Source organism: Nicotiana tabacum, chromosome 12 (genome assembly GCF_000715075.1).
Source record: "Nicotiana tabacum cultivar K326 chromosome 12, ASM71507v2, whole genome shotgun sequence".
NCBI lineage: Eukaryota > Viridiplantae > Streptophyta > Magnoliopsida > Solanales > Solanaceae > Nicotiana > Nicotiana tabacum.
Genome location: NC_134091.1, coordinates 110,771,378 through 110,796,944, shown reverse-complemented (window position 1 = coordinate 110,796,944; position 25,567 = coordinate 110,771,378). Strand labels below are relative to the sequence as shown.

At 37.0% G+C, this 25,567-nt stretch overlaps 2 protein-coding genes across 2 annotated transcripts; one reads left to right on the top strand and one right to left on the bottom strand.

Moving 5' to 3' along the window:
* Window positions 1-5,072: 5,072 nt before the first annotated feature.
* Window positions 5,073-5,672, bottom strand: LOC142167328 (uncharacterized). The gene has a single exon (XM_075227490.1). The coding sequence runs from the start codon at window positions 5,670-5,672 to the stop codon at window positions 5,073-5,075; it is 600 nt and encodes a 199-aa protein (XP_075083591.1).
* A 16,946-nt stretch (window positions 5,673-22,618) lies between these two features.
* LOC107823506 (WAT1-related protein At3g30340-like) lies at window positions 22,619-24,974 on the top strand. Its single transcript, XM_016650160.2, has 6 exons — window positions 22,619-23,177; window positions 23,270-23,332; window positions 23,588-23,704; window positions 23,793-24,177; window positions 24,372-24,523; window positions 24,612-24,974. Exons 1-6 carry the CDS (start codon window positions 22,996-22,998, stop codon window positions 24,757-24,759), a joined length of 1,047 nt encoding a protein of 348 aa, XP_016505646.1. The 5' UTR covers window positions 22,619-22,995; the 3' UTR covers window positions 24,760-24,974.
* The last annotated feature ends 593 nt before the right edge of the window (window positions 24,975-25,567 follow it).

Here is a 25,567-nt window from a genome sequence, read left to right as displayed (position 1 = left end):
TTTTCTTAATAGTGACTTTGTTCAATTGGCGATAATCAATACACATCCGCATTGTTCCATCATTCTTTTTCACAAATAATACTGGTGCACCCCAAGGCGATACATTCGGTCTGACAAACCCTTTGGCTAGTAACTTTTCAAGCTGTTCTTTCAATTCTTTCAATTCTTTCGGAGCCATGCGATACGATGGGATAGATATAGGCTGGGTATCTAAAGCCAAGTCAATACAGAAATAAATATCACGATCAGGTGGCATACCTGGAAGATCTTACAGGAATACATCGGGGAACTCCCGAACTACAGGCACTGAATCAATAGCAGGAGTCTCTACAGTAGTATCCCGAACATAGGCTAGATAAGCTAAACAACCCTTCTCAACCATGTGCTGAGCCTTTATAAAAGAAATAACTCGATTAAATGAACTAACAGGCAAACCCTTCTACTCTAGCTTAGGCAATGCTGGAATAGCCAAGGTAACAGTCTTGGCATGACAATCTAGAATAGCATGATATGGAGATAACCAGTCCATACCCTGAATAATTTCAAAATAGGTCATCTCAAGCAATAGGAGATCTTCTCTAGTTTCATAACCACAGAATGTAATAATACAGGACCGGTAGATCCGATTTACAATAACAGAATCGCCCACAAGAGTGGACACATAAACAGGAGTACTCAAGGACTCACGAGAAACGCCCAAGAATGAAGCAAATAGAGATGACACATATGAATACGTAGATCCTGGATCAAATAATACTGAGGCATCTTTGCCACAAACAGAAATAATACCTGTAATCACGGCATCTGAGGCCTCTGCATCTGGTCTAGCCGGAAAAGCATAGAACCGAGCTGGAGCGCCAACTGTCTGGCCTCCGCCTGGCTGACCTCCACCTCTAGGACGGTCCCTACCTACCTGTCCTCCACCTCTTGGTGGTCGGACTATTGGTGGAGCAACTGATCAGGTAAGCATAGGCTGATGACCTTGTTATACTGGTCTACCTCGAAGCCTGGGGCAAATGAGATGCGGCAGGAGCAAGTGTAATTAACCCTATCTGAGCTAGAGTGCTAAACATGCTCAAAAACACGGCGTCTCAGGTGCATGTTCTCCAACTGGAGCTACTGGTGGTTCCTCTGCAACAGCTCGTGATGGTGCTCTGGTTGCACCACGTGGTCTTCCTCGGCCTATGCCCTGGCCTCGGCCTCTTGCGGCTCCAACAGGGGGCGCAAGTGTCTGATCATCGAATCCAGTTGTGCGTGTCCTCACTATCTGTGAGAGAATAGAAAGCCAATGGTTTAGAACTTCGAAGTTAACAAATGCGCACGATAAAGAATCAAAGAAGTGAACATTTTCCTAACTGTTACATAGCCTCATGAAGATAAGTACAAACGTCTCTGTACCGATCCACGAGAATCTACTAAACCTACTTGTGACTCATGACACTTATGAACCTAGAGCTCTGATACCAACTTGTCGCGACCCAAAATTTACTCCGTAGGATGTCGTGATGGCACCTAGTCTCTAAGACTAGGTAAGCTCATCAATGCGGAATATAAGTGAATATAAATTGAAATTTAATCCTTAACAGTCGAATAAATAAGAACTGCAATTTAACAATTTCAACTCCCAAAATCCGGTAGGAATAAATAACAAGCTTCTAAGAATTTATCCTCAGTGTCTCTATACATCAGAGTCCCGGGGTCTGCGGACGCTGGCAGATGTACCTTGAAGTCTCTCTGTACAGTCTAATTCACTGATGCCTGGTTTGATAGGAAGTACCTGGATCTGCAGAAAAATATGTGCAGAAGTGTAGTATGAGTATACCACAGCGGTACTCAATAAGTGCCAAGCCTAAGCTCTATAGAGTAGTGACGAGGTCAGGTCAAGGCCCTACTGGAAATATTAAAAGACAGGGTGAGCAATTTAACAATATAATAATAATATTGACAATGGAGATGAATCAAGTAAGTAGTATGTCATAATTTAACTACATATAATAAGGGCAAACAATACCTCGCGGAAGAAAAAATAGAAATTTACAACTTTAAGAAAAATTACCAAAATAACCGAAGGCATATGCAACCATAAAGAATTATCAACAAGGGTACTCCCGAGGTACCACCTCGTAGTCCCAAATCATAAGTAAATTCACAATATCTCATTTTCTTATATCACCTCAGGAGCCTTCACATTTAATTTTAAAGAAAATATTTTTTCCGAAATAGCATCCCGTGTTTTAGCCACCCTTATCACACCGCATGACATCTAGTAGTTCCCCTACTAGCCAGGCGTATCAAGCTACCCTTATCTCACCGCATGCGTTTCAACACCCAGACCTTATACCACCGCATGCGTATCAATATCACAATATATCTCAATTTGTACCTCAAGTGCCCAAATATTTTAACTTTCCAAAAATAAATCAACAACAAGAATATCTTCCACAATAAGGAGCTCACGGCTCAATCACAATGAGTACAAAGTCTCACAAAATATTCAGAAAAATAATATCCATTGATTTTGCAATACGGAGCTCACGTCTCAATCACAATGAATACAAAAACCTTCACAAAATATTCAGCAAAAATAATATTTTACAAATTTACATTTACTTCATTTTTAATAATATTTAAATTAAGAAATCCAACCTTCAAATAATGCACGGAATAAAAGGAACATAGTTTCAACTAAATAGGTAAAACACTTAGCAGTAACAAGTCACACAAATTTAAAATACGAAAATATATTAATGATGATGAATATAATAGAATAAAATAATTTAATTAATATGCAACAGTGCTCTACACAATTTAAAGACATAATCTTCCACATTTAGCCTGTGAACACACTCGTCACCTCCTATACACAACTTTCAACACATCAACATTTTCATATCAATACCAATCCTAAGGGAAATTTCCCTCACACAAGGTTAGACAAGTCACTTACTCAAACCACACTCAATCAGTCAAGTAGCATGCCTTTTCCTCGATTTTCCATCTCTGATTGGCTCGAATCTAATCATAATTAATTCGATTCAATCAATATAAATTATAGAAATAAATTCCATAAGAAAATATAATATTTCTAACAAAATCCGAAATTTAACCCAAATATCACATGTGGGGCCCACATCTAGGAATCTAATGAAACTCACAAAATCTAATAACCCATTTAATTACGAGTCCAACCATACCAGTTTCACTCAAATCTGACTCCGAATCGACATCGAAATCTCAAAAATTCGTTTTATGAAATTTCTACAATCTTCCCCAAATTTTCATCTCAAAACACTAATTAAATGATGAAAATAATAATATATTCGTGTATATTGACCAAATCCAAGTTAGAATCACTTACCCCGATATTTTTCCTTGAACATCTCTCAAAAATAGCCTCTCCCCAAGGTCCAAATTGTCAAAAATGAAAAATGGGACGAAGTCCCCTGTTTATAACTAAAGGTTTCTGTCCAGGCGTTGCCCTCGATTTCATGCCCCCAATTTCCTGCCCTGATTTCCAGCCCCCGATTTTCAGCCCCAATTTCCAGCCGCTGATATCCAGCCCCCATTTCCTGCTTCGATTTCCAGCCCCGATTTCCAGCCGAAAAATTCCTGCTGCTGTTTAAGTCCAAATTTTAATCCGTTAATCATCCGAAACTCACCTGAGGCCCTCGGGACCTCAACCAAATACACCAACAAGTCCTAAAACATCATACGAACTTAGTTGAAACCTCAAATCACATAAAACAACGCTAAAACCACAATTCAAGCTTAAGGAACTTAAGAATTTTCAACTTCTACATTCGATGCCGAAACATATCAAATCAAGTCCGATTGACCTCAAATTTTGCACACAACTCATAAAATGACATAAAAGGAGCTATAAAAAATTTTAGAATTGGATTTCGACCTCGATATCAAAAAGTCAACTCTCCGGTCAAACTTCTCAAAAATTCAACTTTCGCCATTTCAAGCCAAATTCCACTACGGACTTCAAAATAATTTTTCGGACACGCTCCTAAGTTCAAAATCACCATACAGAGCTATTGGAATTATCAAAACTCTATTCCGGGGTTGTTTACATATAAGTCGACATCCGGTCACTAATTCAACTTAAAACTTTAAACCTTGGAACTAAGCGTTCTAATTCATTCCTAAAAACTCATCGGACCCAACTAATTACCCCGGCAAGTCATATAACAAATTTAAAGTATATATTGAGCAGTAAATAGGAGAATAGGGCTACAACTCTCAAAACGACTGACCGGGTCGTTATAAAATTGACTCGTCAAACAAACATTCTTTAAAAAGAAAAAAATAACTTTTTTTGAATATTGACTAATTGTTATGATGTTTCTTTCTCCAGCATGTAGGTTTACTTCATTATATATGTAAGTAAGCTTTTATTTAATTTTTAAACTCTTTTTTTTTATCTGGATAAACATAGACGTGTACAATATACATTATATTTCTTTTAAAAGAAATTCCCTTTATTCAAATCTAGATATAGTATTTTAAAAAGCTTTAATTATATGGCTTTAGATGTGAAAGAGTTTTATAGTTATATGGAGTAGTTTTATTATTATTATTTCTTTTGCCAGAGACGGAGTAGTATTTAAGTAATTTAAAAAGATAACAAATGTTTCTAACATGATTGCATATGATCATTAACTGAATTAAGTATGATACCAAAAGATAAATTTAATTTATATTTTAACTTGACTAACACAGCCAAATATAGAATAAAGTTACCATATATTATTGGCATTTATTAGCTTGCCACTTGGCTTAACCAAAATAACAATTATATATGGTAACTTTTATTTTTTGGTAACTAAGAATTTTATTAATCACCAATGTGTAACTTTACAAAGACACAGTTTAGCTACAACACAGCTAACTGTCCAAAAGAAAACTAACAAGGCTAAATACCAAAACTTCTAGTAGAGGAGGATTGCTCTTAGTGTTGTATATTAGACTATCTTTCTACACTTTCTGCCTACTTCTCTGTTAGTGTATCACTGGTAACTTAATTCTAACTATCAGGTCTAATTCCTCAAATACCAACGGAAAAATCAGAAAATACAAAGTTGGAGAAGTTTTCTTGTGTCTTCCGAGGCTCTAATATTGCAGATATAGGCAATTTCTCTCGCTAACCTTTCTCCTTCTTTGGATTCCTTTTCGAATATCCTCTGGTTCCTTTCCAACCAAATAGCATGAATAGTTTCCGCATATACGAGTTTGAACATCTTAGCTTCTTGTGACCTACCTTTGCCATTCTGGATAGACCACTTTAAATGTTTATCCCAACTTATAGCCGTGTATCTCTGTCTTTGAAGCCAACTCATTACTCTGCACCATATGTTCCTCGCAAAATCACATTCACAGAAGAGGTGGCTTCTAGATTCAACTCGTTCTTGACAGAAAGCACACCCTGCATCAACTAGTATTCCCCATTTGGATAGTCTTTCACCAATGAGAAGTCTATCTTGCAAGTGGAGCCACATTGTGAATGTGGCTTTGGGTCTCGCTTCATTTCTGAACATAAGACACTTCCAGTTCACCCTAGTAGGATTATCAATAAGCTGCAAATAGATTCTTCTTATCACACTTTGCCCTTTTCTAGTGATATTCATGCCATCCTCTATTATGCTCCTTGCTTCAATGATTTTCATTAACATCCAATTCCTTGTTATGGCACTTTAAAGCTGGCCATTTGCTGTACTTTTATGTAGTAAGCACGCACCCATTTTATCCAAAGCTTATCTACTTTATGAGCCAAGTCCAAAAGTCTTTTGCAAGTGCTGCTTTGTTTCGCATTTTTAAATTGATGAGATTGAATCCCCATGTACATTTAGGGATACAAACCCTCTACCAAGAAACCAAAGCCCTTTTTGTGATATTGTTAGTACCTGACCAAATATAACTTCTGCAGTAGGCTTCAATAGTTTTACTCACTTTCGCCGGCAGTAGGAACATTTGAGCCCAATAGGATTGTATGCCAAATAGCATTGATTTTACTAGCGGAACCCTTCCTGTATATGACAGCTTCTTAGCGGTCCAAGATGAAATTTTTGCCACCATTTTGTTGATTAATGGTTTCCACTGAATTAGAGAAAGCTTTCTTGTGGAGAGGGGGATTCCCAGATACTTAAAAGGAAGTTCGCTTGACACATAACCAAGGTTTTGTAGTATCAGATCTCTAGAGGTTTGAGAGACACCTCCAAAATAAACTAAACTTTTGTCCAGGTTAGCTTGTAATCCAGAAGCATTAGAGAAATCCATGAAGGATTTATGAATTTTAGATACCGATGATACTTCCCCTTTGGCAAACATGAGCAAGTCATCTGCAAAGCATAGATGAGTAACTCTTAGTTTAGCACATCTGGGATGGTATCTAAAAGCTCTATCTTCTTTTAACCTATTGAGATTTCTGCTTAAGTACTCCATAACTATGGCAAATAATAATGGTGATATTGGGTCACCTTTTCTTAAGCCTCTTGCAGCATCAAAGGGATCAATAGGTTCTCCATTAATCAAGATAGAATAGTTTACTGTTCTAACACATTCTAGCACCCAGAGAATGAATCTTCTAGGAAATTTTGGCTCCTCCATTACCTGCTCCAGGAATATTCATTCTACTGAATTGTAGGATTTTTTCTAGTTTATTTTTATCATACACCTAGGAGATATGTTCTTCATAGTGTAAGATCTGACGAGTTCATATGCCATTAGGATGCTATTTGCTACTTTCCTTCCAGGGATGAACCCAGATTGGGCATCACAGATAATGTCCCCTATGATCTGCTTGATCCTTGCTGCCAGGATCTTTGTTGTAAAGCACGCTACAATATGCAATAGGTCAAAAATCTTTCACTGAATTTGGACATGTTGTCTTAGAGATAAGGGTAATGGTTGTGCAATTTATGCCCCTGTATAGTCTCCCCGTAGTAAAGAAGTTCTTGACTGCCTCACAAACATCTGTTCTGACTATATTCCATGTCTTTTTGAAGAAATACGTATTATACCCATCTACACCAGGGGATTTATCATCACCTATGGAAGATAAGCACTCATAAATCTCCTTGTCAGTAACCTCTTTACAAAGAAATATCTGTTGAGCATGACATAGCACAAGGCCAGTCTTCATGACCTGCTTGTTGATAACAAGCATTGTATGTGCTGTGGTGCCCATTAATCCTTTATAGAAATTAATAATCTTATCCTTTATCTTAGTAGTATCTGTTAATTTGTTTCCCGCAATGGAGTTGAGTTCCACAATCTATTTTCTTTGGATTCTTTCCTTCATGACAACTGAGAAATACTTTGTATTAGAATTTCCAAGTTGTATTCATTTAACTCTGGACTTTTATTTCATGACACTCTCTTCAATTAAAGACCACTTCTCAAATTTCAGTATAGTATTTTTTTCCACCTCTAATAGGTCATCTGAATACTGCTTTGTCAGCTTCTCTTGAATCATCCTAAGTTCCTTTCTGATATTCTCTATTTGTTGAGAGATCCCTTTGAATTCCTCAGCATTGATTTTCTTGAGCACAAGTCTAAGTTTTTTCAGCTTCAGCCAAATATTTATCAACCATCCTCAGCTAGCTTGTGGCTCCAGACTCTTGCAACAGTAGCTCCAAACTCAATGTGATCAGCCCAAACATTGAAGAATCTAAAAGGGATTTTTCCATTCTAGTGAGACATCTTAATGGTAAACAACATGAGGGAATGATCACATACATAAGACAGGTCATACTCAGTGTAGATGTGCCCCCATTTCATCATCCAGGCATCATTTCCAAACACTCTATCTATTTTGCTATAGATTCTATCCACCCCTTGCTGCTTATTGGACCATGTGTAGTATTCCCCCTTCCAAGGTAGCTCATTAAGAAATAAGCTATGGATGCAATCAGAGAAGTCTTTCACTTCAACACTGGTTATGGGATTACCAAACAACCTACCCTAGGGGTATAAAGGTGCATTAAAATCACCACATACCATCCAAGGAGTAGTTACCTTCTGAGACATTTCGGTCAGTTAATACCACAAGACCCTTCGTTTCTCCATAGTATTATATCCATATATTATGGTCAAGCTACAGTCAATACTATCAATTTTTCCCTTCACCATACAATGAATCAGCTGGCCCTCTTTTCTGATAATGTCAATATCATATATAGAAGCATCCCATAAGATCGAAATTCTACAATTTGTTTCCTTCTGATAATTACCCTGCATCATTCATCCTGGGACAATGTTCCTACTAATTAGTCTAGCTTTGGTTCTAGCACACGAGTTTTAATTAAACATGCTAGTTTAATGTGTTTCAGCTTTAAAAAACTCCTCAGTCCCTTTTGTTTATACCTCTTGTTAATACGCCTAACATTCCATATCAACCAAGTCATTGAATGGTTAATGTTTTACTCCACTAACATAGGCTAATGGATTTCCTGTCCTATGTCCCTCGGATATCCAAAGATCACCTCATTTCCGAGTGGTTACTGACTTTAACTCAGGGAACTCTATTGTGCTCCCTAGTTCAGGACTCTTTGTGAAATTTATGCTCCTTATGTTCGTCAAGATACTCATCTGTAGTGTTGCTTGCTCATCCTGCTATTTCTGCTGGGGTTTTAAGCAATATCCTCCCTCTAACCTCTCAGGTAAGGACAAGATACTAGCTTGATTGTTGATAGTATTCAGAGGATGTGCTTTAGATGTTCTTTGTAGGGGAATCTGATAGCTAGTTTGTTCACCCATATCACATTGAGGAGTAGATTTAGTTGCATCAGTGTTCTGCTGAGAAACAAAGGCATTACCCCCTTGGGGTCCATCTCTAACCTTCCACACTTGTACAGGGGCTGGCCTTTGTTGGTGAGGATAAGGGTTTTCTATTTCTCCTTCTTCTTGGTCTTTCAAATTGCTGCTCAACCCCTTCTGGCCGTGGGAGACAAATGTGTCATATTATTAGGCATTTATCACAGAACTCAGTTTTCCAATCATAAATAATAGCTTGCTGAAATTGTCGACCACTTTGGTCACAAACAATCACCATACTAAGTAAGGCTTTAGTGACATTTACTTCGATCAGCATTCACGCAAAAAAAATCCTAGTTTGTTTAGTGGTCCATTCGTTCGCAAAGAGAGGGGTTCCAATAGCACTAGCAATCTGACTAAGAGAGTTGAATCCCCAACAATACATAGGGAGTTTAGGGAATCTAACCCATAAGAGGATCTCAGTGAGGAATTCCTCATTCAAATTGAAATCCGGTGACCTGGGTTTGAGGATGATAGGCTTGTTATTGATAGTATATGGTCCGACATGGAAGATTGATTTCATATCCTCCTTTGATTTAAACCGAACCACATAGTAACCCTCTTCATGCAAGAAAATCTATGTAACCTCCACATTTTTCTAGGTTTGATTGACATATCGACTCATAGCATTATACCCTGGGGCTTCACCAATCACATAGACAATCAGTGCACTACGCCATTTTTTAGCCTCTTTTTCAACTTCAGTTGTATCTAATTGGACTACAATTTTCCCATCTACGATTATAGGAGGAATATAAGCTAGATTCATACCATTTTCAGTCCATCGATTGCCGAAGAACAGAGTGACCCATGTCTTCTTTGGCATCACATTTTCCTCACCAGCTTTTAGATCTGGGTTCTCTTGTTTAGGTTCAATTTTCACAATTTGTTCCTCCTCCCTTAAAGACTCATTAGATTTGTCCAGAGAATAGATAGCCTCTAGATTTGTGACAATTGGAGCTTATGGTGTTTGACCTCCTGATTGTTCTCCGTTGAGGTTCAACACTTTAGAAACTCTTGAGTTGCTCAAAGAGACTCCAGACTCCCCATTCAATTGGGTCATTTTTTATATTTTTATTTCATTACTCCGCAAATATTAGGTTTACCGAGTCATAGAGACTAGGTGTCGTCACGGCGTCATACGGAAGGGAAATTGGGTCGTGATAGTAACCTAGTTCCCACCGAGCTTCCAAAGGTAGCGATGGGCAGTTTTTTTGGTCGGCCCGTCCTCTTCCTCGTCCTTTGGCGTTGGAACCACCGGAGGCGCAGGTTTAACTAACGTGCACCAAGAGCATGGCTTAGAGAGAGAGAGAGATAGAGAAAAGGCAAAAAATATGACAAAGTAGGGATAGTTATTTACTCAATTCAAATAAGTAATTAATAATTAGGAAGTTACCATTAGAGATAAAACTTCTCGTGGTTGCGTGAGAACCTAAAATTAAGGAGCACATCCCACGAACTCCCAACCCCAAAAATTTTATCTTATAATAGTTGGAGCTACCATTTTTAAGATTAATTAACTTAATATTCTAAAAATAATGTGCGGGTGTGCAATCTACACCGTACTATGTCATAAAATCTTGTCTGACTACTGTCTGCTTTTTCTTCCTTAATTAATGGTCTTAATTTATTATTTATTTTAACAATATTTAAGTATTTAAAATGGATGTGCCGTCCTTTCAAAATTCAGTAATCACATGAGTGGAAGAAAATATTCTCCATAGAAATGAAAGAATGGTGAGGCCATTGTTCTACAACTAGACTAATTCGTCTTTAATATTGATTCATCACACAAAAATTACTTTTTTTTTGTGGGGTGGGGGTTGGGTGGGGAGTTGTCTTCTCCAAATATCTTTATATTTTTTAAAGAATTGCAGATAAAACAGGAAGTAGTAAACAAGAAAAGCAAAAGATGCAATTAACTATTGAAAAATATATCTTATGAGTTCTCTAATTCAAAAGATACGTGTTAGAAGAAATAAACCTAATAGAAGAAAAACTTTTCTGTTATTCAATTATTTGACTAGGCAAAGTAACTTTGTCTTTGCATGAATTTCTTTAATTAGATGTTCAAATCACTTTTTGGGTGGCAATTAAAAAAATTGGTCTTATGTTTTATCCTACGTTGGACGAACATGGTCTCTTAATTAGTGATGCTGAACAACGTAGTTTTATTCTTTCTATATACTACTATGAATTAAAGAAAAAATTAAATTAGGCAAGAGAAGCAGAAACAAATGAAGTGACATACGAGCGTCAAGAATATATGCATACTATAAGAAATTAAATTATTTAAATACAATTTTGATTGGTACCAAGTACTCAAAGTACATATGAAATGTTAAAACAAGTACAAAAATAACATGTACAGATTTAAGGTGGTGTACAACAAGTTCATAGCAATCAAAATGAAGTGTGTATGTAATCACAATGTTCTATATTGGCTATTAGCCTGTGATGTCTTGTTCTGTCTATAGGTAAGGTTCGCATATAGCTTTTTCTAGTTTGTCATGACCAAAATTAGATGGTTGTGATAGGCACTTACTGAGCATTTTATTCGTCAAGTGAACCCTAAACATACATATAATTGTTATTCTAACTAAAATTAATCAAGTTTTTCATGACGACTAACATTGGATGGTTGTGACGGACAATTAGCGAGTATTCTACCCGCCAATCGAACCCTGAACGTACATATATATATGTTTTTCTTAACTAAAGTAATTAAGTTTGTCATGACCAAGATTGGACAGTTGTAACGGACACTAAGTGTGCATTCTACTCCCTAGCGAGCCTTGAACATACACTGTCACGACCCAAAATACCACCTCATGCGTATGATGGCACCTAGTCTCTAATACTAGGTAAGCCGATTTCAATTACATTTCAAGCCATTTTTTTTAATTAAATAGATAATTGAAAGCAAACAGCGAAAACAAGTATGAATACAACAACCACCCAAGACTGATAATATGGAGTCACGAACTCTAACTGAATACATGGAATGATCACGAGGACCGAATATACAATACTGTTTGATTAAAAATTAACAGTACAATGAAATGAAAAGACTCCAAGGGACTGCGACGACCAAGCAACTATACCTTAAATCCTTACGATCCCGCTTTAACTCTGTCCAAGTTCGATATCTCCAATACCTGGCTCTGCACAAAAATATGCAGAAGTGTAGTATGAGTACACCACGGTACCCAGTAAGTATCAAGACTAACCTCAGTGGAGTAGAGACGAGGTACAGTCAAGACACTCACTAGTCTATTAACCTGTGCAATATAGTATACAAAATAATAGGAAACATATAATAATAAAGGCAACACAAATCAACTATTAATATTGCTCAATTGATAAATACAAGTACACCCAATTAAATCAAGTTCTTCAAATAAACATATTTCACATATAATTCTTCCAAATAACTCTCTTTCAAATATAATTTCCTCAAATAAATATCTTTCAAATATAATTCTTTCAATAAATCGTTTTCAAATATAATTTCCTCAAATAAATATCTTTCAAATATAATTCTTTCAATAAATCTTCTTCAAATATAATTCCTTCAAATACTACTCTTTGAATAAGAATCCTTCCAAGAAATACTTTGAATATAATTCTTTAAATTAAAAGTCACCATGTGACACCTCATTTCATAATCATAAAAATACGGGTCTCAACCCTTTTCATGTTTTCACGCATATTTCCCTCGCACCTCGTGCCCATTTTTCATATCACATCTGCACGGACAGTTTACGTGCTAATAATAAAAGCATAATATTTTCCCCGGCACTTCGTGCCCACGTTTCATATCTCAACTGCACGGACAATTCACGTGCCAATATCATCATTATTTACTCACAGCACCTCGTGCCCACATTTCTTTTCATAATCCGCAAGGCAATAGCCACGAACTCCCAATTTCAACATAAATCAGACTATTATCAATTTACCAACAACAAGACAAATTGCAGAAGGTATAAAAATAAACACAAAGAAAATCACAACATCACATAAAACCACCAATGCAACCACTCCACATCGTCACATATCATCCCTGACAATAGCCACCCTTATTTCTCCTATAGCCACCCTTATAACTCCTATAATATCCTCCCTTATCCCTCCGCCCTGACAATATCAATAGCCACCCTTATCTCTCCTATAACCACCCTTATCACTCCTATAATAGCCTCCATTATCCTTCCGTCCTATCTCTCATATAGCCACCCTTATCACTCCTATAATAGCCTCCATTATCCCTCCGCCCTGACAATATCAATAGCCATCCTTATTGCTCTTATTGCCACCCTTATCGCTCCTATCGCCACCCTTATTGCTCCTATTGCCACCCTTATCGCTCCGCCCAGACAATATTCCAACAAACACAACAACAATGAAATGCCACTCTTATACCCACATAATACCAACAGTGGAATGCCACCCTTATATCCTCAAAATAACAACTCACATAACACAACAATTTACACGAAAATTTTTTACGGCAACACAACAAAATCAATTCATATCACAATTTGCCCAATGGCCACAACCAAATTCCAAAGATACAACCAAATCAATTAATTTCACAACAAATAGCCGAAGGCTCCACACAATGTGTATAACATCCCAAAAATAATCAACAGAGATAGAATTTCTCAACATAAAGCAAAGCCTTCATTTATCCAAATTCTCAATAATTATATAAACACCTCATCTTAAGCTCATTTAATTAATTATTTGCAGAGGGAAAATCCATAATGAAAATAAATTCCAAGAATTATCAAACCAACAAACTCACGGAATTACAAAAATAATCAAGTAACAATCACATCAAATTGTCATATAACAATAAATTCAACAACAAGGATTTAGGCATGACAAAATAGATGATTAATTATATGCCAACAATTATCTAATTTACTACACAATATGCCCAAGACTTTAACTCAATAAATTTTGTACATATAAGCGCGAGTACGTACTCGTCACCTCGCGTACACGGCTTTTCACATTTCACAAATGGCACATAAGACTCAATGCCTAAGGGGTAATTCCCTCACTCGAGGTTAAGCAAGACACTTACTCTTTTGAAGTTATGCCGATATTCCAAAATTGGCTTCTTGTTTGAATCAACCTCCGGACAACTCATATCTATTCAAATCAGTTGTATAGCTTCATTAAAATTCATCGAAAACAATTGCGGATAAAAAAACATCGACTTAAAAATTTATTCCAAAAAGTTAACAAAAGTCAACGCGGGACACGCCTCTCAGAACCCGACATAATATTTATTTAATTCGAACACCCATTCCGATACGAGTTCAACCATACCAATTTTTATTTTTGGAAGATTTTACAAATATCTTGATTTTCTCCATTTAAATCCAAATTAAATGATGAATATAATCATAGATTCATGAAATATAATCACTTTAAGATATATAACACTTGCCCCAAACACCCACGCAAGAATCTCTCTAAAAATCGCCTTCTACCGAGTTCCCAATTTGATTTTGTGTTATGAACTCAAAACCCCCATTTTTGGACTTTTAATTCTGCCCAGATATGCCTTCATCGCGAACACGGAAGTATCCTCGCGTTCGCGAAGCACAAACTCGACTGCCCAGAATTAACCCTTCGCGAGCGCAACACAGGCCTCGCGAACGAGAAGCTTTGCTGTCTTCTTATGTCGTGAACGCGGCACACCACATGCGAATGCGAAGGCCAAATGCACGGGGTCCCCAACTGCCTTCTCTTCTTCACGAATGCGAGCCAATCTTCGCGAACGCGTAGCTTTAACACTAGCTCCTCTTCGTGAACGCGAGACCTCCCTCGCGAACACGAAGGGAAAATCTTGCCTGTATCAAATTCCCCTCCGCGAACGCGAGGGCCCACTTGTGAACGCAAAGAAGGAAACCAGAAGAAGCATACCAGCAGTCTTCAACCAATATGCCAACTCCAAAATAATCCGTTAACCTTCCGAAACTCACCCGAGGCCCCCGGGACCTCAACCAAACATACCGTCAAGTCCCATAACATCATACGAACTTAGTCAAACCCATAAATCACCTCAAACAACGCTAAAACCACAAATCATACCCCGATTCAAGCCTAATGAACTTTAAAGTTTTAAGTTTCCACAAACGATGTCGGGAACTATCAAATCAATTCGGAATAACTTCAAATTTTGTACACAAGTCATAAATGACATAACAAAGCTATTCAAATTTACATAATCGGATTTCGACCTCGATATCAAAAAGTCAACCCCCGGTCAAACTTCTCAAAAATTCATCTTTCGCCATTTCAAACCAAATTCCTCTACATACCTCCAAATATTTTTTCGGACACACTCCTAAGTCTATAATCACCATACGGAGCTATTGAGATCATCAAAATTTCATTCCAGAGTCGTTTGCTCAAAAGTCAGCTCTCCGGTCAACTCTTTCCATTTAATCTTCTAAATAAGGATTGTTCTTTTAATTTAATTTCGAATCTTCAGTAAATGAAACTCGACCACACCCGCGGGTCATAATACATATTGCAAAGCTGCTCGTGACCTTAAGTCACTGAACGGGGCATAAATTCTTAAAACGACAAGTCGGGTCATTACATTCTCCACCTCTTAAATAAACGTCTGTCCTCGAACGTGCTAAGAATTATTCTAAGGACACTAAATTACTTAGTGTATTCTTACACACATACTCGCGTGCGATTCTATGTTCCTCAATTTAACACGGGTTCGACAACACCATCTCAAATGAGATTATTTCTTTTCTCCGTTCTTATAATATTTAAAACAAATTTCCTAGCTCTCCAATCATTTCTAAAAGGCCCGATTTTCACTTCGACGCACGATATTAGTATCAACTGGCTATAGCAATTGGTACCTATGCACACATCAACTTTCTTGATAGTGTTGAAGTGCTTCAAAATTTTTCCGACTTCAAAAATTTTCTGGGGTGTTACATTCTTCCCCTCTTAGGATCATTCGTCCTCAAACACATAACATAAGTTTTCTCTTCTTTCGCACATATCAATCTCTCAAATTTTTCTAACTCCCAAATTTTTCAGAAATTTTGGCAGAGTCACCCCTGTAAATGTGCCTATCCACCTGCCAGAGTAACACTAAAACAACTCCTAACAGCACATCCACAACCCAGCAAAACACCACAATGTATATATCAATAATACTAATCTCATCGTTACAAGCACTGCGTTATCATAATGATATCAAGACATGAAGCACATCATGTGTATGCCCATCACCACATCTTTGGTCTTAATAGTTGTTCATAATCGATTACAATATCACCAATTAACCTCATATTAATCAAAACCTAGTTTCGAATTTTCATAACACTGACAGCAAAATGTGAGGCATGAAGACCTCATAACTATTTACCCGACTTAACGAGTCACATTTAACGCCACCTGGGCACTCACCTCGTAGGCTAAAACTCAATAATTATAGCACAATTATGGCACAGAAACACATAAAAGAATTATCACATAAGCCTATGAGGCATAACTTCCTATTAGTACTATAGTACAATTAAACTTCACAAAGGGAGAATTTAAACTCATAAATATTTCACCACAAGGACCTCGTCCTTAAATAACTTCCACTGCGGCTCCTAGCCCACTTTAAATATTTCACATCATATAAAAATGCGAGGATCTCGTCCTCAACTCCGAATCACAAGTATTTTGCACATTGTACCAACTAAAATTTTCAATTTCCTTTCTTTTTTCTTTTTAATAAATTTCGTAAACAATATTTCACAACACATAATGAACCCTCATACCGGTAGGGCATATAATTCATAAAACTGAATTCAATTATTCCGAAATACATCAAACCCATTGTAATGAATATAAAAATTACTTTTGGACTTATAGCCCTCAATGGTGCCCAAAAATAAAAATGAAAGACACGGGCTCACATCTTCAAATCTCCTAACAGGGATAAACATATAATTGGGTCACAAAATTACGAAGCTCACCCATAAGCGGAGCATAATAGGAGGACTCACTTCAATTTTCAGATCCGAATCAAATTAAGGGAAAATATTCTTTTATAACAAATCGGGATCGTACCTGTAACGACACCCTCTAGTGTATCAGCCTCAGCCAAATCATAGCGATTATATCAACGGGTCTGTCCTCCACCTCTTAGGTGCCCTCTACCCGTCTGTCCTCCACCCATAACTGGCTGTGCACGTGGGGTAGTAATTGCATTGGGGCCCATAGCCTGATTGTTCTGATAAAATAAACCCTCCCAAGTCTGGGACAATTTCTCTTGATGTGTCTAGTATCACCACACTCATAACAACCCCTCTGCGGCTTCGGCTGCTCACACTGAGTCTGTGCTGGATAACTGGAATAACCATTATAGGGATCCTATGCCGGTGGTGCATTAAAAGAACTTACTAGAACAACCCAAGTATTCTGAAATTGTTTCCATGACCCCGTTGATACTTAAATATAGAATTATTAAGGACGGGGGAATACCGCAAGTCCCAGCATCATCCCATACAAATCTCAGCTCTTAATCATATATAAGTTTTGAAGAACCTTTCAATACCACATAAATACATCTCAGGCCAAAACACATATAACACATGACCCCACAATCTGATCTTTGATAGTGGACTCCCTTCACTTGGTGTGAAGCCATAGGACACAGTCCGATGATCCACATACTAACCTTCAACGCTCGTACGACACTAGTCATAAGACACCTCAAGCTATTTATTTGGCGCATGTCATCCTCGTGACAGTTAAACTCGCTTCCTCCAGTGCCTTGACTGGTAGTATGTACCCTTCACTAAATGGAAATCTCATAGAACCACATAGTCTTTAATACCACCAACTTTCTTCAGAACTACATCCCCCTCGTGACCCTACCATGATTGTGATGATTAGGCAACTAATTAAACCTTCTTAAGATCGTACTTATCAACCAGATATCAGAACCTGCTGCACCCCCATGTGCACATCTGAATGATCTCTCAATACTTCCGCATCCTCGATCTGGACAACACGTTGTAACAATGGTTGAGCAACCCTGGCTCCCTTATAACCCCTTTATAGTATCACGAACCGTTGGCGCATAGTTGATACCGAGTGCGCAATTTCATACACGAGTGTATGCAAACGAACATAAGATATATGCTTCAAGATGAATAAATACCGCACGATAAGGAATGAAAGAAGTGAAATTTATTTTTTCCTACTAGCTCTATTGCCTCTCGAAGATAAGTACAGACGTCTCCGTACCGATCCGCAAGACTCTACTAAACTCGTTCGTGACTCGTAAAACCTATGAACCTAGAGCTCTGATACCAACTTGTCACGACCCAAAATCCCACCTCAGACGTCGTGATGGAACCTAGTCTCTAAGACTAGGTAAACCGATTTCAGTTACATTTCAAGCCATTTTCTTTTTGAATTAAATAGATAATCGAAACCAAACGGCGGAAACAAGTATGAATACAACAACCACCCAAGACTGGTAATACGAAAACACGAACTCTAACTGAATATATGGAATGATGACGATGACCAAATATACAATACTGTTTTATTAAAAATTAACAGTACAATGAAATGAAAAGACTCCAAGGGATTGCGACGACCAAGCGGCTCTACCTTGAATCCTTACTATCCCGCTTTAACTATGTCCAAGTCTGATATCTCCAATTCCTGGCTCTGCACAAAAATATGCGGAAGTGTAGTATGAGTACACTACGATCGGTACCCAGTAAGTATCAAGACTAATCTCAGTGGAGTAGAGACGAGGTACAGTCAAGACACTCACTAGTCTATTAACCTGTGCAATATAGTATACAAAATAATAGGAAACAAATAACAATAAGGGCAACACAAATCAACCATTAACATTACTCAACAATTGATAAATACAAGTACACCCAATTAAATTAAGTTTTCAAATAAATATATTTCACATATAATTCTTCCAAATAACTCTCTTTCAAATATAATATCCTCAAATAAATATCTTTCAAATATAATTCTTTCAATAAATCTTTTTCAAATATAATTTCCTCAAATAACTATCTTTCAAATATAATTATTTCAATAAATATTTTTCAAATATAATATATATATATATATATATATATATATATATATATATATATATATATATATATATATATATATATACACACACACACACATCCTTCAAATACTACTTTATGAATAAAAATCCTTCCAATCATGTTTTTACGGCACTTCGTGCCCATAATTAAATCATCATATTTCCCTCGCACCTCGTGCCCATTTTTCATATCACATATGCATGGACAGTTCACGTGCCAATAATAAAACCCTCATATTTTCCTCGGCACTTCGTGCCCACGTTTCATATCTCAACTGCATGGACAATTCACGTGCCAATATCATCATTATTTACTCACGGCACCTCGTGCCCACAATTCTTTTCATAATTCGCATGGCAATAGCCACGGGCTCCCAATTTGAACATAAATCAGACTATTATCAATTTACCAACAACAAGATAAATTGCAGAAAGTATAAAAATAAACACAAAGAAAATCACATCACATAAAATCACCAATGCAACCACTCTATATCATCACATATCATCCCTGACAATAGCCACCCTTATTTCTCTTATAGCCACCCTTATCACTCCTATAATATCCTCCCTTATCCCTCCGCCCTGACAATATCAATAGCCACCCTTATCTCTCCTATAACCACCCTTATCACTCCTATAATAGCCTGCCTTATCCCTCCGCCCTGACAATATCAATAGCCACCCTTATCGCTCATATTGCCACCCTTATCGCTCCACCTAGATAATATTCCAACAAACACAACAACAGTGAAATGCCACCCTTATACCCACATAATACCAACAGTGGAATACCACCCTTATATCCTCAAAATAATAACTCACCCAACACAACAATTTACACAGAAAATTTTTACGACAACACTACAAAATCAATTTATATCAGAATATGCCCAATGGCCACAACCAAATCAATTAATTTCACAACAAATAGCCGAAGGCTCCACACAATGTGTATAACACCCCCAAAACAATCAACAGAGATAGAAATTTCTCAACATAAAGCAAAGCCTTCATTAATCCAAATTCTCAATAATTATATAAACACCTCTTCTTAAGCTCATTTAATTAATTATTTGCAGAAGAAAAATCCATAATGAAAATAAATTCCACGAATTATCAAACCAAGAAACTCACAGAATTACATAAATAATCAAGTAACAATCACATCAAATTGTCATATAACAACAAATTCAACAACAAAGATTTACGCATGATAGATAGATGATTAATTATATGCCAACAATTATCCAATTTACTACACAATATGCCCAAGACTTTAACTCAATAAATTTTGCACATATAAGCCCGAGTACGTTCTCGTCACCTCACGTACACGGCTTTTTACATTTCACAAATGGCACATAAGACTCAATGCCTAAGGGAAAATTCCCCCACTCGAGGTTAAGCAAGACACTTACCTTTTTGAAGTTATGCCGATATTTCAAAATTGCCTTCTTGCTTGAATCAACCTCTGGACAGCTCAAATCTATTCAAATCACTTGTATAACTTCATTAAAATTCATCGAAAATAATTTCGGATAAAAAAATATCAACTTAAAAATTTATTTCAAAAAGTCAACAAAAGTCAATGCGGGACTCGCCTCTCGGAACCTGACATAATTTTTACGAAATTCGAATACCCATTCCAATACGAATTCAACCATACCAATATTATCGAATTTCAATAACAACTAGACCTCCAAATCTTAAATTTTTATTTTTGGAAGATTTTACAAAAATCTTGATTTCCTCCATTTAAATCTGAATTAAACGATGAATGTAATCATAGATTCATGAAATATAATCACTTTAGGATATAGAACACTTACCCCAGATACCCACGCAAGAATCTCTCAAAAAATCGGCTTCTACCGAGTTTCCAATTTAATTTTGTGTTATGAACTCAAAACCCCCATTTTGGGACTTTTAATTCTGCCCAGATATGCCTTCATCGCGAACGCGGAAGTATCCCCGCGTTCACGAAGCACAAGCTTGACTGCCCAGAATTAACCCTTCGCGAACGCGAAGCTTTGCTGTCCTCTTACTTCGCGAACGCGGCACACCACTCGCGAATGCGAAGGCCAAACGCACGGGGTCCCCAACTAACTTCTCTTCTTCACGAACGCGAGCCAATCTTCGCAAACGCATAGCTTTAACACCAGCTCCTCTTCGTGAATGCGAGACTTCCCTCGCGAATGCGAAGGGCAAATCTTTCATGTCTTAAATTTTCCTTCGCGAACGCGAGGGCCCACTCACGGACGCGAAGAAGGAAACCATAAGAAGCACACCAGCAGTCTTCAGCCAACATGCCAAGTCCAAAATAATCCGTTAACCTTCCGAAACTCACCCGAGGCCCCAGGACCTCAACCAAACATACCGTCAAGTCCCATAACATCATACGAACTTAGACGAACCCTCAAATGACCTCAAACAATACTAAAACCACGAATCATACCCCAATTCAAGCCTAATGAACTTTATAATTTCAAGTTTTCACAAACGACATCGGGACCTATCAAATCAATCCAGAATGACTTCAAATTTTGCACACAAGTCATAAATGACATAACAAAGCTATTCAAATTTCCAGAATCGAATTTCGACCCCGATATCAAAAAGTCAATCCCCCGATCAATCTTTTCAAAAATTAATCTTTCGTCATTTCAAGCCAAATTCCTCTACATACCTCCAAATAATTTTTCGGACACGCTCCTACATTGCGTAAACATCCGCAGGGACCACACCCTAAGTCTATAATCACCATAGAGTCGTTTGCTTAAAAGTCAACTCTCCGGTCAACTCTTTCCATTTAAGCTTCTAAATAAGGATTGTTCTTTTAATTTAATTCCGAATCTTCAGTAAATCAAACTCGACCACACCCGCGGGTCATAATACATATTGCGAAGCTGCTCGAGACCTTAAGTCACTGAACGGGGCGTAAATTCTTAAAACGACAAGTCGGGTCGACATACTATTCTAACTAAAGTAGACAAGTTTGCGATGACCAACATTGGACGGTTGTAACGGGCACTTAATTAGCGAGCATTCTACCCGCCAAGCAAACCCTGAACGTACACATATATGCTGTTTAACTAAAGTAAACAAGTTTGCCATGACCAACATTGGACGGTTGTGACAGGCACTTAACGAGCATTACCCATCAAGCGAACCCTGAACATACATACATACATATGTTGTTCTAACTAAAGTAAATTATGGGACTCCAGATGATCCTGTACCAAACAACATGCAAATTTCAAAATGAATAATCTTGATCTTGTAAAGCTGTGTTGGTAGTTATCCATGCCCTTTAAAGAAGGAAAAAGCATACTTGTATTGTGGCCTCGCACAAGCTACACTGTTCATTACTAACCCAAAATATCAAAGGTTTAGAGTAATACAGAAGTTCCACTGCAAGTCTCTAGCAGCTTCAAACCAATAGAATTAGCTTTAGAAGATTAGACAGATTGTTCTTCTCCCACTTTCCAAATATATTAACACATAAAAACAAGAGAAACCGGTCCTTATTTCCGAAAGGAGAAGGATAAGATGCTAAAAGTAATGCTTAATTGTATCTGCATCCACTTTCTGATATGCTCATAATTTTTATTAGTAAATTATAATGCTTTTGTGGTGGGAAATTAAGAGTGGTTCTAGTCTTCAAGAGTCAAACTCATTACTCAAAAGTGAGAAATGGAAAACATGAAACTTGCATATAATTTCTGAGGTCATGAACTGATGACATATAGAATATTAACAAACAAAGCGATTCAAACAATCTCCAATATGAATGATTCAATTAAAAAGTTGAAAAAAGTAGCCTCAAGAACATTATAAACATGGACATATTTGCAAAAAAAAACAATGATGTGATGTAAGGAGAATCAATCTCATATTCACTTTGCTTCCTGATGTTTTACTATATATTCTGGAGCTCACAATATATTCACCAAATGTGGCTTACAAAGCAAGGGAAGCTAAAAACTTAAAGGATAGGAGTTTTATAGTAATACAAAGATCATCAGATTGCAGCAATGAGTTTCTTTGACAAATGGAAGCCAGTAGCTGCAATGATATTTGTTGAATTTGCTCTGGCTGTTGTAAACGCACTCTTCAAAAAAGTACTCAGTGGAGGAGTGAGTTTATTGGTGATAGCTACATACAGGTTCTCAATCGCCACGATTTTCTTAACCCCAATAGCATGTTTACTAGAAAGGTATGGTTTTTTATACATTTGTGTACTGATTAGAAGAGTTCAATAATTCTGCTACTATATGACAGTAAGATCTTATTCCTATTCCTTTGCAGGAATTTCATATCAAATTTAACAGGTCGCGTTGTTTGTTCTCTGTTCTTCAGTGCACTTCTCGGGTCAGTTTTCTGCTCATTGTATATGCTTAAGTATATCTTCATCACATTTGGTCTCATTAAAAGATTATGGTATTCACTTTCCTTCTATCGGGAACAACTTCTCTACCTTCACAAAAGTAGGGGTAAAGTCAACGTACATTCCACCTCCCTGACCCTAATTTGTGGATTACACTGAGTGTTGTTGTTGTTGTTGTTGTTGGTGGTGTTATTCACTTTCCTGTAACAACAAATTCTGAGAAAGCTTGTTGTTTTCAGGGGTACACTCACTCAATATTTCTTCCTAATTGGGCTTAAGTACACCTCAACAACATTTAGCTGCGCTTTCATCAATATGGTTCCCATCAACACATTCGTTATGGCATTGCTACTCCGGTAAGCACAAACAACTACTTCTCGATTGGTTCTTTAAGCAATCATCATATCGATATGCATGAACGATTAACCTGTAAAATTGTTGCAGGCAAGAGAAAATAACAATTAAATGCAAAAGCGGGAGAGCTAAGGCGTTAGGAACCTTATGTTGTCTCGGCGGAGCCTTAATACTTACTCTATACAAAGGAATGCCACTGATAAGCAAGCCGGCATCAGAAGTACTTGAAGTGAACCACAGCACAAAGAATTGGATTGTTGGTTCGTCGTTTCTATTTGGAGGAAGCCTCGTTTGGTCGTCGTGGTTCCTAATACAAGCTAGGATAGGGAAGGAATATCCTTATCAGTATTCTAGCACAGCAATAATGTCATTACATGGAGCCATTCAATCTGCTATATTGAGCCTTGTCATTGATAGAAACACATCAACTTGGTTTCTGAAAGGAAGTTTAGAGATCTCAAGTGTCATATACGCCGTGAGTAATCTCCTCTTTTCATTCAAGATATTATTTTAGAAGAATTAAAAGAAACAACCGCCCACCTAATCTCTTGAACTAAAAATAGTTGATGGATGTATAATATATGTATAATATGTGTATAACTGTGTATAATTAATGTATACTGGCTAGAAAATATAAATAATGAATCTGTCCGGCTATTTGTGTAACAGGGAATAGTGGGATCAGGGTTATGCTGTGTGGTAATGTCATGGTGTGTAAAGCAAAAGGGTGCCGTTTTCACTTCTGCATTTAGTCCCTTTATTCAGATATTTGCTGCTGTTATTGACATCTCCATACTTCATGAACAAATTCATCTTGGAAGGTTGGAACTTCTTTTCTACAACAATTTCTTGACTTCAAAAAGAATTGTTGGATATTACTATTACTGAACAGTTTTTTTTCTTTAACAGCATATTGGGGTCAATTTTGGTTATTATTGGATTGTATATTCTTCTATGGGGTAAAAGAAAAGAAGCAGAAATTTTGAAGGATTCTCCAGCAACAGAAAAGAATGGACAAGCTACACTACCAGTTACGTCCAGTCCGGCTCGTACTTGAGAAGAATACATGCAATGGAATTCCTCCTTGAAACACTAAGTAGTGCAATTTCCAGTAGCTAAACAACAAAGAATCAATATTGTAATGGCCAAAAGTGTATATTCCAGTTTGATGTTGCTGAATGCGCTGGTGCAATGTGTTTTTCCTAACATGTCGATGATATTCATCTTCTTTCTGTAGGATTTTTGTCAAATATACAACACTTTGCATGAAAATTACACCAGAACTCAATTCCTAGTTCAATAAACTTAAGATCTTTTAGTTCAAACTTTTAACTTTAATAGTAGCTAGCTCCAACCAAATTTGTATGATTTAATTTCCACCAGATATATAAAGCATGTGTTTTGCGAAAGCCATATGCACATAATACGTGACTTGAAGTAAGCATGAAGGATCACCTATAACAGGCTACATCTTTGTCTCTAACTGTTGTTTCAATGTAATCAATAAGGCATGACTTTCCCTTAAATTGTACAGTATCGAACTTTTGGACTTGTTTTATGTTTGTACTTCCAAGTACACTCGAGGATTCAAGAATAATATTCTGTTTATTAACAGGTTTTAATTTGTAAGGGAGCACCTTTACATTATCAACATTAATTTCTTAAACTTATTCATCATATTTCTTGGAGAATTTATATTCGATCCGAACACAAACTTTTTAGGGCAAATTTAATCATATCATATATGCATATAACTTGATCATAGTATTAATAAGTACAATTGATAAGGATAACCATTCGTAGAGTATCCAGTTTTGAACTCTACTCCAAATACACCTTTTATCTGATGTAACACACTCCTATTA